The 13,231-nt window shown below is 46.9% G+C and overlaps 2 protein-coding genes and 1 long non-coding RNA gene across 30 annotated transcripts in view; 1 reads left to right on the top strand and 2 right to left on the bottom strand.

Annotated features, from left to right (window-relative positions):
• LOC103117108 (zinc finger protein ZFP2) overlaps positions 1-3,299 on the bottom strand; it is a 32,591-nt gene extending 29,292 nt beyond the window's left edge. For 7 of the 28 annotated variants that reach the window (XM_060197300.1, XM_060197302.1, XM_060197308.1 and 4 more), the window contains exons 1-2: positions 3,238-3,277; positions 2,611-2,845 (exon numbers count right to left, since the gene is read on the bottom strand). The gene's annotated coding sequence lies outside the window, so the exon portion shown is untranslated. Of the gene's footprint in view, positions 1-2,166; positions 2,288-2,610; positions 2,846-3,109; positions 3,200-3,237 lie in introns of those variants that run through there. The other 21 variants (XR_001601603.2, XR_009551495.1, XM_060197281.1 and 18 more) reach the window with 14 other exon arrangements.
• Positions 3,300-3,393: 94 nt separating this feature from the next.
• LOC132540147 (uncharacterized) lies at positions 3,394-5,760 on the top strand. Its single transcript, XR_009551388.1, has 2 exons — positions 3,394-3,518; positions 5,598-5,760. It is a non-coding gene; the product is annotated as an uncharacterized LOC132540147 (long non-coding RNA).
• A 797-nt stretch (positions 5,761-6,557) lies between these two features.
• On the bottom strand, positions 6,558-7,499 carry LOC103117106 (olfactory receptor 1D2-like). Its single transcript, XM_007527114.2, has one exon. The coding sequence runs from the start codon at positions 7,497-7,499 to the stop codon at positions 6,558-6,560; it is 942 nt and encodes a 313-aa protein (XP_007527176.2).
• Between the last annotated feature and the right edge of the window lie 5,732 nt (positions 7,500-13,231).

Raw genomic sequence — 13,231 nt, 5'->3', positions numbered from 1 at the left:
CAGGTAACATTTGGATCCTGTTCTCTGACATCGCCCACAAGATGGAATGACTACAACACACCCCTGGAAACCAATGATGAGACCTGGCACGACCTGAAGAAACAGATTCACAGACTCCAAAGATCACTCTCTACAGAAAAGCAGAATTCTGGTGGCCGATATTCCCCATCGAGACAGACGTGCAGCGTTTCATCCTCTGGCATTTTCTTCTGTGGTCATCTACTTTGGACTGACACCTCCATCGGACTTACTGGTACACGCTGCTGTGTTTCTCAAAGACTAACTTCAGCCAATTGCCTTGAGACTTTATAGATCATGTCCCCTCGCCTGCAGGCTCTGCCCCAGAGTCAGAAAACTCCCCCTCCTTATTAGGTTATGCCCACAGAGGCATGAAATGCCCTTTGAGGCAAGAGATGCCCCCAGAGGCATGAAGCGTTCCCAGAGGCAAGAAATGCCCTTTCGCCTGCTAGGCCTTGCCCTTTGAGGCAAGAAATGTTCCCCTTGGCATCACACTGGTTATTGCTGCTCGCCTATTTTGTTTTCCATGTCTTATGCCAGTTCTTTTGAAAACGCCTATACGATATAGGTTTCTGTTCACCCCACAATGGCCATTAGTTAAAAAGAAAGGGGGAATTGTTGGTATGCATGAGACCCCTTCTGTTTCATTTGGTTTAAATCCCCCCTGCTTAACACTATTCTATTTACATAACCACTTCATTCTATTTACATAACCACTGTTAACAAGTACCACCTTCCCTCCAGGGCATTGGTGGTTCAGTGATAGGATTCTCGCCTGCTCTGCCCCCTCCTTGTCACACTCTGATTTTCACCAGTCACTTTTCTCTCCACCCTCTCTATGTCACATCCTGTTTCCACCCTACTTGGCAAGTATATATAAAGACAGCATTGTGAGTTTTATGGTACCTTGAGTTTAGCTTAGCTCGTCTTAGATTGTGCTGCGTCCTGCATGAATAAAGAGATACTGCCTACAGCTCAACCATGAGTCCCTGGTCATCTGTTACCTGCCCGTGAAGCCAGCCCGGTGAAAACAACATAACCCGTCGAAAACAACAGCATATGTCTCTTTGCATAACCATTATGGTATCTCCCCCACCCTCAGATTAAATTTCTTCTTTTTTTTTTTTTTTTTGTCTCTAGGGTTATTGCTGGGGTTTGGTACCTGCACTATGAATCCACTGATCCTGGAGGCCATTTTTTTGTTGCCCTTGTTGTTGTTATTGTTGTTGTTGTTAGATAGGACAGAGAGAAATTGAGAGAGAGGAGGGGAAGGCAGAGAGGGAGAAAGACAGACACCTGCAGACCTGCTTCACTGCCTGTGAAGTGACCTCCCCATCAGGTGGGGAGCCGGGGGCTCGAACGGGGACCCTTATGCTGGTCCTTGTGCTTCGGACCACTGCCCGCCCCCCCGCCCCGATTAAATTTCTATATGAACAGTTCAGAAAAATATGAACACATCAAAACATGAATAGAACGACACTTAACGAGGGCTGGGTTCTTCAATGACTGACAGTACCTTACCATGGGGGGGGGGATCTGTGCATAAAATGAAACTAAGGTACTAGAAGAAAAAAATGAACATTTTCACTATCATGGACTACACGTCTCTCTGCACCCCCTAGAAGTAATCTCCAAGATCCAAAAGTAGTTTTTCACCCACGACCCTATGAAAATGTGAGACTTGTGCAAATTCAAAAAACACTTGTGCCAGATTCTATGTCTAGCAACAAGTGAGTGTACAGAACACTGGTGTCTGACAAGCACATCTTAACAGTCCTCTCACTCTCACCTCTCAGAGGGCTGAGAACAAGCACCCTCTTGTTAAAAGTAGGTTAGGAAAACTTGTGGGAAGTCTTCCTAACCTACTTTTCTGGAGAGAACAGGACAGGTGTCTGAAGCATGACAGTCTCCTTGACCCAGAAGTTTCACCCAAGAGGATGACAGAAAGACACCTGCAGCCAGATGGTCTAGGTAGTGTAGACTATGATGGGGGGAATGGTGTGTGTGTGGGGGGTGGTCCAAAGGACTAAAGAGTATGTTAAATATGGCACAGTCCTCCTTTCTAGATGTTTTTTTTTTTTTTTGTAATGGCAGTAAAGAGCTATTTTCCACATATTAAATGTCTCAGAGTGTATTTTATCTTCTCACCAGAGTCCTGCTCAGCTCTGGCTGATGGTGGTGCCGGAGCTTGAACGTGGGACCTCAGAGCCTCAGGCAGGACAGACTTTTTGCAGAGCCGCGATGCGGTCTCCCCAGCCCTGTACTGTATCTTAATCGGATGACAAGCAAGGAAATGTTTATAAAATTCCTGCCGGAGTTGAGCGGTAGCGCAGCGGGTTAAGCGCACGTGGCGCAAAGTGGAGGGACCAGGGTTCCAACCCCCGGCTTTCCACCTGCAGGGGAGTTGCTTCAAAGGTGGTGAAGCAGGTCTGCAGGTGTCTATCTTTCTCTCCCCCTCGCTGTCTTCCCCTCTTCTCTCCATTTCTCTCTGTCCTATCCAACAATGACGACATCAACAACAATAATTACAACAATAAAAAAGAAAACAGCAACAAAAGGGAATAAATAAATAAATTAGAAAAAAAATCCCACCTGCAGATGTATGCACCTTACACAGTGCACTTCCTGACTTGCTTTTTAAAAAGCCCTTGGAGACTTGGGCGCAGGGCTGGTGTGTCAGAAGAAAGACAAAGCGTTTCTGCAGGTGTTCATCTGCAGATTCCGAACAGACAGATTTCTGACAGTTCTCGAATGATCTTCCTGCTGGCCTGAATTTCCTGGCTGTGCTACAGTGAACTTTGTCTTTTTAAAAGAGATTAAGACAGCTCTAATAGGAGAGAAAGGGTGCCTTGAGTTATTTTAATTAACAGATCCCTGATAACTAATTAAAAAAAAAAAAAAGGGCGGGAGGGGCTGGGTGGGGGCTGTGCAGCTCTGGGGGGGCTGCCGGCGGGGCGGAGCCGGGGCACCGAGGGCGGGCGCCATACCCCCACCCTCAGCCCGGGGCTCTCAGGCGGGTCCCCGCCCCCCCTCGGACCCGGACCGGGCCGCCACCCCCGGAAGAGACTCCCAGGTCGCTCTGCATGCTCACCGCGGGCAAAGGAGGCGCACCTGGAGCTCCCGCCCGCAGCCGCTCAGGGCGAGAAGGATGCGGCCCACGCCTTCGGCTCCCCCCGTCCTCTGCCTCGCGGAAACCCCCAATCCCCCGCCCGCGCTCACCTCTTGCAGCCGAGCTCCGGCCGCCGGTGTCCACCCGGCCCGCCCGCGCCGAACTACATTTCCCAGAAGGCCGCGGGCGCAACGCGGCTCAGGCGTGCGCGTGCGCGTGCGCAGGCGTGGCTGCGGGGGTGGGTGGGCCGAGTGGTGCCCAACATGGCCGCCCTGAGTTCTTGCGTTTGCAGCAGGCGGCGGTGGTGAGCGGGTCACGTAATGAAGCGCGATTTAGGGATAGGTCAGGCGCCCGCTGGGAGAGGAAATAAGGAGCCCAGAGGACCCCGGAGGTGACGCCGTGGAGAAAACTTTATAGAATCAAATGAAAGTCTCTCTCCAAAGCTATGACAGTAGCTGTGACTAGAATGGTCATGCTGTGAACAGGCGTCCAGCCCCCCACCTGGGAAGGGGTTACAGGATGGCCTCTGCAATCAGGTGTTCTTCTGGAATACATGTTCTAATTGCCTTTCTGGCCAGTTCGTTTTTTAAAAAAGGCATGAAAGGGATGTGGAGATAGCATAATGGTTATGCAAACAACTTTCAGAACCCTAGGCTCTGGAGGTCCCTGGTTTCATCCCCAGTACCACCATAAACCAGAGCTGAGGAATGCTCTGGTAAAAATACAACTATGGCACTCATCACTTAGTCTTTTAAGTCCCCGGAAACAATTCACAGCTGTTTATTTTGGTCATTTACAAGATAACTAAAAGGTTTTCCCCTCCCCTCGTGTTTCAATATACAATTTTATACTAACTTTATTCTAATTTTATACTAATTTTATTCGCATTGGATCGACCTTCCCGTGGTGCATCTCGTGAGTACCCATTCATTGGGGAAACTGACGATCCTCCCTAGCCGACTGAATCCACTTGGATCCCAGTCACTTTCAAAGCCAGCAACAAGCAGCTCCTGCCAGCTTTCAAGCTGTTGGTCCTGCTCTTTGAGTCCTCCAACTTAATGTTGAGGGGCTGTCCTTTGCCAAACGCGTTCTTATTGGTCAATTGGCGATACAGCATCAGGCAGATGTTATCTGCCTACCCACATAGTCAACGACTGCCACCTCTCCAGTTTCAAAGGAGGTCTCGAAACTTTACATCAGGCTCAACCTGATGCTGTTGACTGGCTACGGAAGAAGGGCAAACGCTAGAAGAAGAAGAAGCATGAGAAAAATCTTGAGTCCAGGTGTGGTGGATTTCTCATTAGAAAGACACCAACTTGGGTGGGGAGATAGCATAATGATTATGCAAAAAGACTTATTTTCTGAGGTTCTGATGTCTCAGGTTCAAATCCCAACACTATCATATGGCAGAGCTGAGCAGTGTTCTGGTAGGAAAAAAAGAAAAATAGGCACCAACTGGTAAAGTTGTTAGCATATTTATTACAGCTAAAACCTTAATAGTAAGCAAAATGTTTATCGTAATATATATATGCACTTCTAGAACAAAAGACCAAATAAAGGATTTTTCTATATCTTCAAAATACGTCTCAGCCTCTGGAATGTGTTTTCTCCTAAATTGTCAAACATTGTGTGTGGGTTTCATTAAAAAGATAAAGAAATATATTCTCTTCCTACTTATTTCTTCTAGCTATTTCCAAACTGTCCCAAATAGTCCCCTGAGATTTTTTTTTTTTTTTTTTTACACAAGCTCCAGTGATAACCCTGGTGGCAAACACAAGACATTTAATCAATCAAGACCATTTAAAATATTCCCTTGATATTTGGTTCTAATGATGTTATTACTATATATGCATGCCTAATTTTTTAAACAAATGTACAGTATCTCAATATAGTGCTATGTGAAGTTTTAAAAATTTGAACTTTCAAGGGGCCAGGAGGTGGTGCACCTGGTTGAGTGCTCACATTACAATGTACAAGGACCTGGATTCACACCTCTGGCCCCCGACTGCAGGGGGGAAGCTTCACAAGTGGTGAAGCAGGGCTGTAGGTCTCTCTCTGTCTCTTTCCCTCTCTACCTCCTCCTCCCTTCTCAGTTTCTCTCTGTCTTTATCCAATAGTAAATAAATAAAATTCTTTAATTTGCTTTTTTCCCCTCTTTTGTTGCCCTTTTTGTTTATTGTTGTTACTATTATTGTTGTTATTGCTGTCATTGTTGTTGGATAGGACAGAGAAATTGACAGAAGAGGGGAAGACAGGGGAAGAAAAGATAGACACCTGCAGACCTGCTTTACCACCTGTGAAGTGACTCCCCTGCAGGTGGGGAGTTGGAGGCTTGAACCAGGATCCTTACGCTGGTCCTTGCACTTTGTGCCATGTGCATTTAACCTGCTGTACTACCGCCCAACCCCCATAAAAAATTTTAAAAATAACTGAAAGAAAAATATGAGATTTCAATATTGTGTACCTACAGATAAAAAGGATGAAACATGGCCCATCTCAATGGGTAAAGTCTCACAAAAACTTGCTGCCACAAACTGTCACTTGTGTTGATACTGCTCTACTCTGCTGGGAGGGACCTCACTCTGGTGTTGAGAAGATCTGTCACTGCTTCAGCACTGTCGGGACAAGTCAGGTTAGTCTCTTGACATACAGTCTTAGTCTAGAGGGACTCAGCAACAAATCAGAAGTTCATTTACCTAAAACAGCTATGTGACTTCACATCAAGAAAATGAGACAAAATCACGAGTCTCATGGCACAGTGGCTAGTTGTCTGCCTTTTCTTTCTTTCTTTTTTTCTTTTCTTTTTTAACCAGAGCACTGATTAGCTCTGGCTTATGGTAGTGCAGGGGATTGAACCTGGGATTTTGGAGCCTCAGGCATGAGAGTCTGTTTGCATAACCATTATGCTATCTACCCACTGCCCTCTGCCAATTATTCATTCTCTCTTCCTTTCCAATAGAACCTTTATGTTATTGAAAGTGGCAGTGTGTATAAGTCTAACTAAAACAATAACAGCAGCCCATAGTGACTCCATTTCCTAGCCTGATTTCAACTGAGATGATCTTTCACCTGTGAACAGAAGATGCAGAATGGGAGCCTTCTGAGAAAGTTCCAGAGAGTCACAAGCCTTTTGCTCTCACTTTGTCCTCTTTCCTACCCAGGACAAAAAGAGATGGAAGGAATGCCACCAGTCATCTTAGAATCAGAAGGAGAAAATCTCATTCAAGGAAAAGCAGAGGAGAGAACTGGATGGACACTTTGAATTTCTCAGAGGGGTAAGTACAACTAAAAATTTCTTCTAATGTCAAATCTTTTTTTCTTCTTTTAAAAATCAGTGTGTGAGTGAATGTTGTTGAGGTGAAGTCTAGAGTCTAGTTCCTGTTCTTTCTGTCTGGGATATAAAGAGATGTGAGCTTAGCCCTCCCCACCACTAGGAGGACTTGGAGCCTCTATTGAAGAGCCTCCTCACAGCCTCCTTCATGTTCTTGTTCCTCAGGCTGTAGATGAAGGGGTTCAGCATGGGTGTCACCACTGTGTACATGATGGTGGCCACCGTGTCCTGTGCGGAGAAGGTGTCCGGGGGTCGGATGTATATGCCAAGGACAGTTCCATAGAACAGAGTGACCACAGACAGGTGGGAGCTGCACGTGGAAAATGCCTTGCACCTTCCCGAGGTGGACGGGATCCGGAGGATAGCCACCGCTATGTGCACGTAGGAGACCATGATGAGAATGCAGGGGGCCACAAACAGGACCACAGCCCCCAGGAACACACACTGATTGACCCGAGTGTCAGAGCAGGCAATCTTCATGAGAAGGTAGGCATCGCAGTAGAAATGGGAGATCTCCCTGGCAGAGGGGCAGAATGCCAGTCTGCTCATGAGGAGGGTGTGCACCAGAGAGATGAGGCCGGATGACAGCCATGTGAGAGCCGCCAGCCCCCCACACAGCTGGGGTGTGATGATGGTACAGTACTGCAGAGGGTTGCAGATGGCCACATAGCGGTCCAGCGCCATGGCCGCCAGCAGGAAGGTGTCCAGGTTGGCGAAGGTGATGAGGAAGTACATCTGAGTCAGGCAGTGGGGGTAGGAGATAGTCCATGCTCCCGTCACATGGTTGAACAGGAGCTTGGGGATCAGGTTGGTGGTGAAGCAGATGTCCACAAAGGAGAGGTTGGTGAGGAAGAAGTACATAGGCGTGTGCAGGCGGGAGTCAGAGCTGATGCCCAGGATGATGAGTGTGTTCCCAGCCACCGTGACCAGGTACATGCACAGGAAGAACCAGAAGAGGACCTTGCGTTGTTCAGGGTCACTGGTGATGCCCAGCAGAAGGAACTCACTGACTCCCGTCCCGTTCTCTGTTCCCCTGGACATCCCCTTGCAGCCCAGGGAGGTGACCGGCTGTGCACATAGAGGGGAGGAGAAAGCAGCCCCAGCACAGGGGGGCTGTGGGTTCAGAATCAGACCAGAAAGCATTACAAACAATGTTTTATTGGAAATGTTAGCATATGTACAAGCTACTGTATTTCACTGTTGATTGTAAACCATTGATCCCCCAATAAATTAAAAAAATTAATTATCTTTATTTATTGGATAGAAACAGCCAAAAATCGAAAAGGAAGGGAGAGAGACAGGAAGACACCTGCAGCCCTACTTCACCACTTGTGAAGCTTTTCCCCTGCAGGTGAGGACCGGGGGCTCAAACTTGGGTCCTTGTGCACTGTAACATGTGTACTCAACCAGGTGTGCCACCTCTGGGCCCCTCAATTTTTTTCTGAACTCCCCCCCCAACCCAGAGTCTCTTACTTTGGTGCATAAAAAAAAGCATTTTAATGAGGCAGGTGGGCAGTTTTTATTTTCCTTTTGTCCTTTTCCTTTTTTTTTTTTTTTTTTTTACCAGAGCGATGCTCAGCTCTGGCCAGTGGCGGTGCAGGGGATGTGAAGCTTTCCTCTGCAGATGCGGACGGGGGCTCAAACCTGGGTCTTTGTGCATTGTAACATGTACATTCAACCAGGTGCACCACTACCCAGCCCCTCTTTATTAAAATTTTAGAAGACTTTTATTAGCGATTAAATAATGATTTATAGGATTATAAGACAATACCACAATACCACACCACTCCCACCACCAGAGTTCTGTGTCCCTGCCCCCTCCCACAGTAGTAATCACCATAGTTCTCCTAAAGTCACAGTTACGGGTTGACTATATATATACGTATGTTTTTTTTCAAGTTCATGTGTTTCAATTCTCTATATTCCACTTATGAGTGAAATCATCTCATGGTTGTCCTTCCTTTTCCTTCTTTCCTCTCAGATAGGTGAAACAGTCCCTGACTTCTTCAGGTGTTCTCCTGGATCTGTTCTCTCTGAGTGATGGTGGAAAAACAAAGGTTTCATGGCACCAAAGTTCCAGGTCCCAGTGGAACTAGGGTTCAGGGGCCTCTGCCCATCTTCCCTTAACATTTCCCCTTTTGTGGGAGTATAGACCAAATTCTTTGTGAGGTGCAGAAGGAAGGAGACCTGGCTCTTTTTTAAAAAAAAAATTAAAAAATTATATTTATTGAATAGAGACAGCTAGAAACTGAGCGGGTAGGGGAAGATAGCGAGGGAGAGAGACACAAAGACACCTGTAGCACTGCTTCACCACTTGCAAAGTTTCCCCCCTGCATGTGGGGGCTGGGGGCTTGAACCCAGGTCCTTATCATTATAACGTGTGCTCAATCAGGTGTGCCAGCACCCATCCCCGGAGTCCTGGCTCTTATAAGTGCTTCTTTAGCAGGCCTGCTTACTGTGCTAATTCTTTCAACAGACTAAGATGCCTAGCAGATGGCTCAGCTGGCACAGCACAAGACACACATGTCTGAGTCCCTGGTGACAGGACTGTGCATCTGGTCTGTGTGATCCAGGACCTGTGTCACTTTAGACCCGAGGGAGCAGCAAACTGCAGCCTGCAAGTATGTTTAGTTTAAACTGTCTATATTTTCTCCTGTTTTATTTTATGTTGGAGAATGATCCCATGGCCTTATGCAGATAAGTTTTGCACTGAGGTGCTCTGCCCATAATTCTATTCAGTTGTTACAGGGTGGGGAAGGAAAGAGAGGGAGAGAGAGAAGAGAGAGAAGAGAGAAGAGAGAGAGAGAGAGAGAGGCACTGTTTCTCCATCCATGTCTCCATCTATGTCTCTGATGCTCTCGTGTGGTCCAGGGGATTCAACCCAAGGCCTCACTCATGGAAGGCATGCACTCTACTTGCTGAGCCACTTTGCTGACTCTGGACCCTTGCTCCTTTACAAAATATTTCTTACTGACATTTTAAAAATCAAGGAAAACCTGGATTCCAACCTCTTCTTGCAAAGTCAGCAGACTTGGAAACATTGGTCTCTTGCTTTCCCAGGTGGCGAGCAGCTGGGAGCAGAGTGAATACTGAACACTCCTTCTGCTGTGCACTAGGCACAGGTGCCTCAGGTAGCCCGCAGAGCCAGCCTCTGCAGTTTATCAATGTCCCTACTCTCGGGGCCGGGTGGTGGCGCACCTAGTTAAGTGTACATATTACCATGCACAAGGACCCGGGTTCAGTCCCCACCTGCAGGGGAAAAGCTTCACAAGTGGTGAAGCAGGTTTTTTTTCTATCTCCCTTCCTTTTCCTTTCCCTCTCTATCTTTTAATTTTATTTATTTATTATTGGGTAGAGACAGAAATTGAGAGGGGAGAAGGAGATAGAAAGGGAGAGAGACAGAGTGGCATCTGAAGCCCTGCTGTACCACTCTTGAAGCTCTGCCCCCTGCAGGAGGAGGCCAGGGGCTCGAACCCGGGTCCTTGCACACTGTGGTGTGATCAGTTAACCAGGTGTAGCACTGCCTGGCCCTTTTCTCACCCTCTCCACCTTCCCTTTCAATTTCTCTCTGTCCTATCAAATAAATAGTTAAAAAAAAACCTTCAGTGTCCCCACTATACATGAGACAGGGGCCCCTACATGTGGCAGAACTAAATGTCTCTACAGAGCAGCCGAGCTAGTGTCTTACCCTCTGGACCATCTAAGTCAGTTCATGCTGATCACTGAGATCATCTATTTTGGTGCCTTCAATCAGGCAATGTTGACTCACTTCCCACAAGACATCATCTTTGCTATTAGCTGGAGGCTATCATTTCCTGAAATGCCCTTACTCTGTGCTGTGTAAATTCTGAACAATGTTTTTTAAAGTGGGGGGTGAAGAACCTGGACCACATTCGGTAGGTTACAGAAGTCTTATTTTGATGTTAGAATCAGAGTTGTTCTTGTTCATAATTAAAAAAAAACCTTTTTTCCTAAAAAAAATATTTAGAAAAAAATTTTGCCCAGGGTCCTAACCTCACGTCCTCAGCATTGTGTCCCACCTGGGTTCCTTTCCTCCTGGCCTTCTGCTACACATTTGTAGCAGAGAAGTCAAAGTAATATATTTACTTGGCTTTGTTTGGCTTGTGGAAAAAAATATCTTGCAGTCACTGTGACAAATTTAAAGCATAAACCTGATTTTTTTTTTTAATTAATAGAAATCATCTGAAACAATGGGATCACCAGCCAGGAAGCTCCGTGGTCTTATCAGGTGCTGTTGGGAATTTGTGCTTTCGTCATGCTCTGTGTTACAGGATTTGATTGGCACCGCTGAGTCTAAATTCCTTATGGGGTAGCTGCAGTTATTTCACACAAGTCCAAGTAAAACAAAGTGTCAGGAATGATGGGTGCCTCATACACAGCTGTCAATGTCAAGGGCATAAGTGCTCAGCTTCTCTTGGTGTGGACCCCAGAGAAGGAGCAGGCCCTTGCCTCCCCCAGCAAGCATTAATAAAACTCAAAATGGTGTTTAAAGCTAAGGAGGAGTCACCAAAACTGAAAAACATGCTGGGAAAAATTTGGGTGTGATGTAAGGGGAAATGATAGCCTGTTTGTGAGGGAGAGCACTGGCGAGTATGGACAATATACTTTCTAAGAAACGTCTTCTTTAAACATCTTGGTTGCTTAGTGTTGTCCAGAAGTCCAAAGGGAAGTGTGAAGCATCCTGTCTGTGTAAGACTTTGCATCAAGCATTTCTGCTGTTCACAGGGCTGCTGAGCCTGAGAAAGGCATGAGACTCTGGGTCCTTCTGATCCTGCCTGGCTCACAATTACTCTGGAAATAGATTTGATGCCTATTGCTCATCTTTCTTCTGTGCAGAACTGGGCTAATTCATGAGGATGGTGTAAGTGTCTAGCACAGGCCTGGTGACCTGGAAGCAGGGGTTGTAGCTGCAAGTGCAGCTGTCATAACTCTGCCCAAGATTGCAGAGGCAACATGCAAGGTATGGAGAGGTTGATGCAGACACCAGAAACCACTTCGCCCTAGAACCACCAGAGGTCAGATTGATGGGGTAGTCAGTTATTGGTATTTATATAGTTTCCTTGTGTTTGGGAGCTACTCTTTGCCCTAACCCAGCTTTCTAACTCTATTCTCAACTCTGACACTATCTTTCCAGTTTTTAATCCACCTGCATATTAGCTACTAGGCTCAAGCAAAAATGACTCAAGTCATGGGTCCCTTGGAACATACCAAAAATAGATTTCCTAGATTCCTTTCACCCTAAAATCCCTATTCTCACCTGCTCTATTCCTGCCTTTGGGCTCCTGATTATTAAACATTTTGTCCTGCTTTATATCTTATGGCCTTTCAGCCACCAAGTTTCAGATGCTATATGATGCCATCCTGACTTCCCCGGGCAGACGACCTCACCAATGTATCCTGGAACCTCACCTCCCCAGAGTCCTCCACTAGGGAAAGATAGAAACAGGCTTGGGGGGGGGGGTATGGATCAACCTGTCAACATCCATGTCCAATGGAGAAACTATTACAGAAGTCAGAACGCCCACCTTTGGCACCCCATAAAGAATTTTGCTCCATATTCCCAAAGGGATAAAGAATAGAGAAGCTTCCAATGAAGGAGTTGGGATACAGGAGTCTGGTAGTGGGAACTGTGTGGAGTTGTACCCCTGTTATCTTACAATCTTATTAATCATTGTTAAGTCACTAATAAAATAAAAATAAGTCAAAAGAAGGAGGAGGAGGAGGAGGAGGAGGAGGAAAGGAAGAACCCTCAGAAGACGACCCAGTATGAATGTAAGTCACCTCAGGTGGGGCCTGAGCACCTCATCCACTCTAGCTGTCCCTTTGGTTTACCTCTTCTGTCTGGGATGAGCTGAATTCCAGCCTTAGCCAAGCTCTGTAAGCTTGTGGCTTTATTGCCTCACCTGGAGCAGAGAAGCAGCAAGTGAAATGCCCAGGCTCTGCCCCCCACCATGCTGGGGAAACCTGGCCTGGAGCAGGCCTGAGGCTCCCACCTTGAGGGCACCCACCCTCAGAACGGGCATCCTACTTTCCCCTTCCCAGGGCAGCCTGCTTCTGCCTGAAAACCTTTGTTCAGAAATCTTTATCCATTAATGCCTGAAGGTGACCCCTATGTGCCCCTATGGGGCTGCTGTTGGAAGCAAGCTCATTCATGGAATCCTGGGAAAATGTGTCTCCAGCAGTGGAGTTCTGGTTTGAAGACTTAATTCCTGCCTTCACCTGAGTGAGACTGGAGATACAGCCACTGCATGAGCTCCAGACATTCGCTCTGTGTGTTCCTTCTGGGGATACTGGACAGAACACCAGCCTCTTAGGCTGGGATGAAATAGTTTATGAAAGAGTTCAGTTGGTCTGAGTGTATCAACCTTCCCCACAAATTGCCTGACTTACCTTTCTGCAGCCCAGTGGGTTAGGTGAATAGGACAGCCATGGATAATCAGAGCCAGAGGAACTCAGTAAGGCTGCGGGGCGACCCGATGCCAATAGAGTTGTGGGTAGCAGCCCATTCAGACCTCACTGCTCCGGGATGTGGAGGCCCAGCAGCCCAATCCTTTGATTCTCTGGACTGGAACACAGTCCCCTCCTGGGTGTTGTGGGGGTGGTTTATGGTCCCACTGTAGACTGAATCCCCAAAGTTCTTTATTACAGGCAATCCACAGGAGAGTTTGATCACAAATTAATCCATTTCTCCAGGGCGTAAAGAAGAAGAAAAAGGATAAACAGTCACACTGTCATTTGGGAGTATCAGATAC

The sequence above is a fragment of the Erinaceus europaeus genome, chromosome 9 (genome assembly GCF_950295315.1).
Source record: "Erinaceus europaeus chromosome 9, mEriEur2.1, whole genome shotgun sequence".
Classification (NCBI taxonomy): Eukaryota; Metazoa; Chordata; class Mammalia; order Eulipotyphla; family Erinaceidae; genus Erinaceus; species Erinaceus europaeus.
This window is presented reverse-complemented; position numbering and strand designations above follow the sequence as displayed.

Excerpts from the sequence above, each read along its gene's own strand:
- LOC103117106 (XM_007527114.2), bottom strand. The coding sequence starts at position 7,499 with ATGTCCAGGGGAACAGAGAACGGGACGGGAGTCAGTGAGTTCCTTCTG.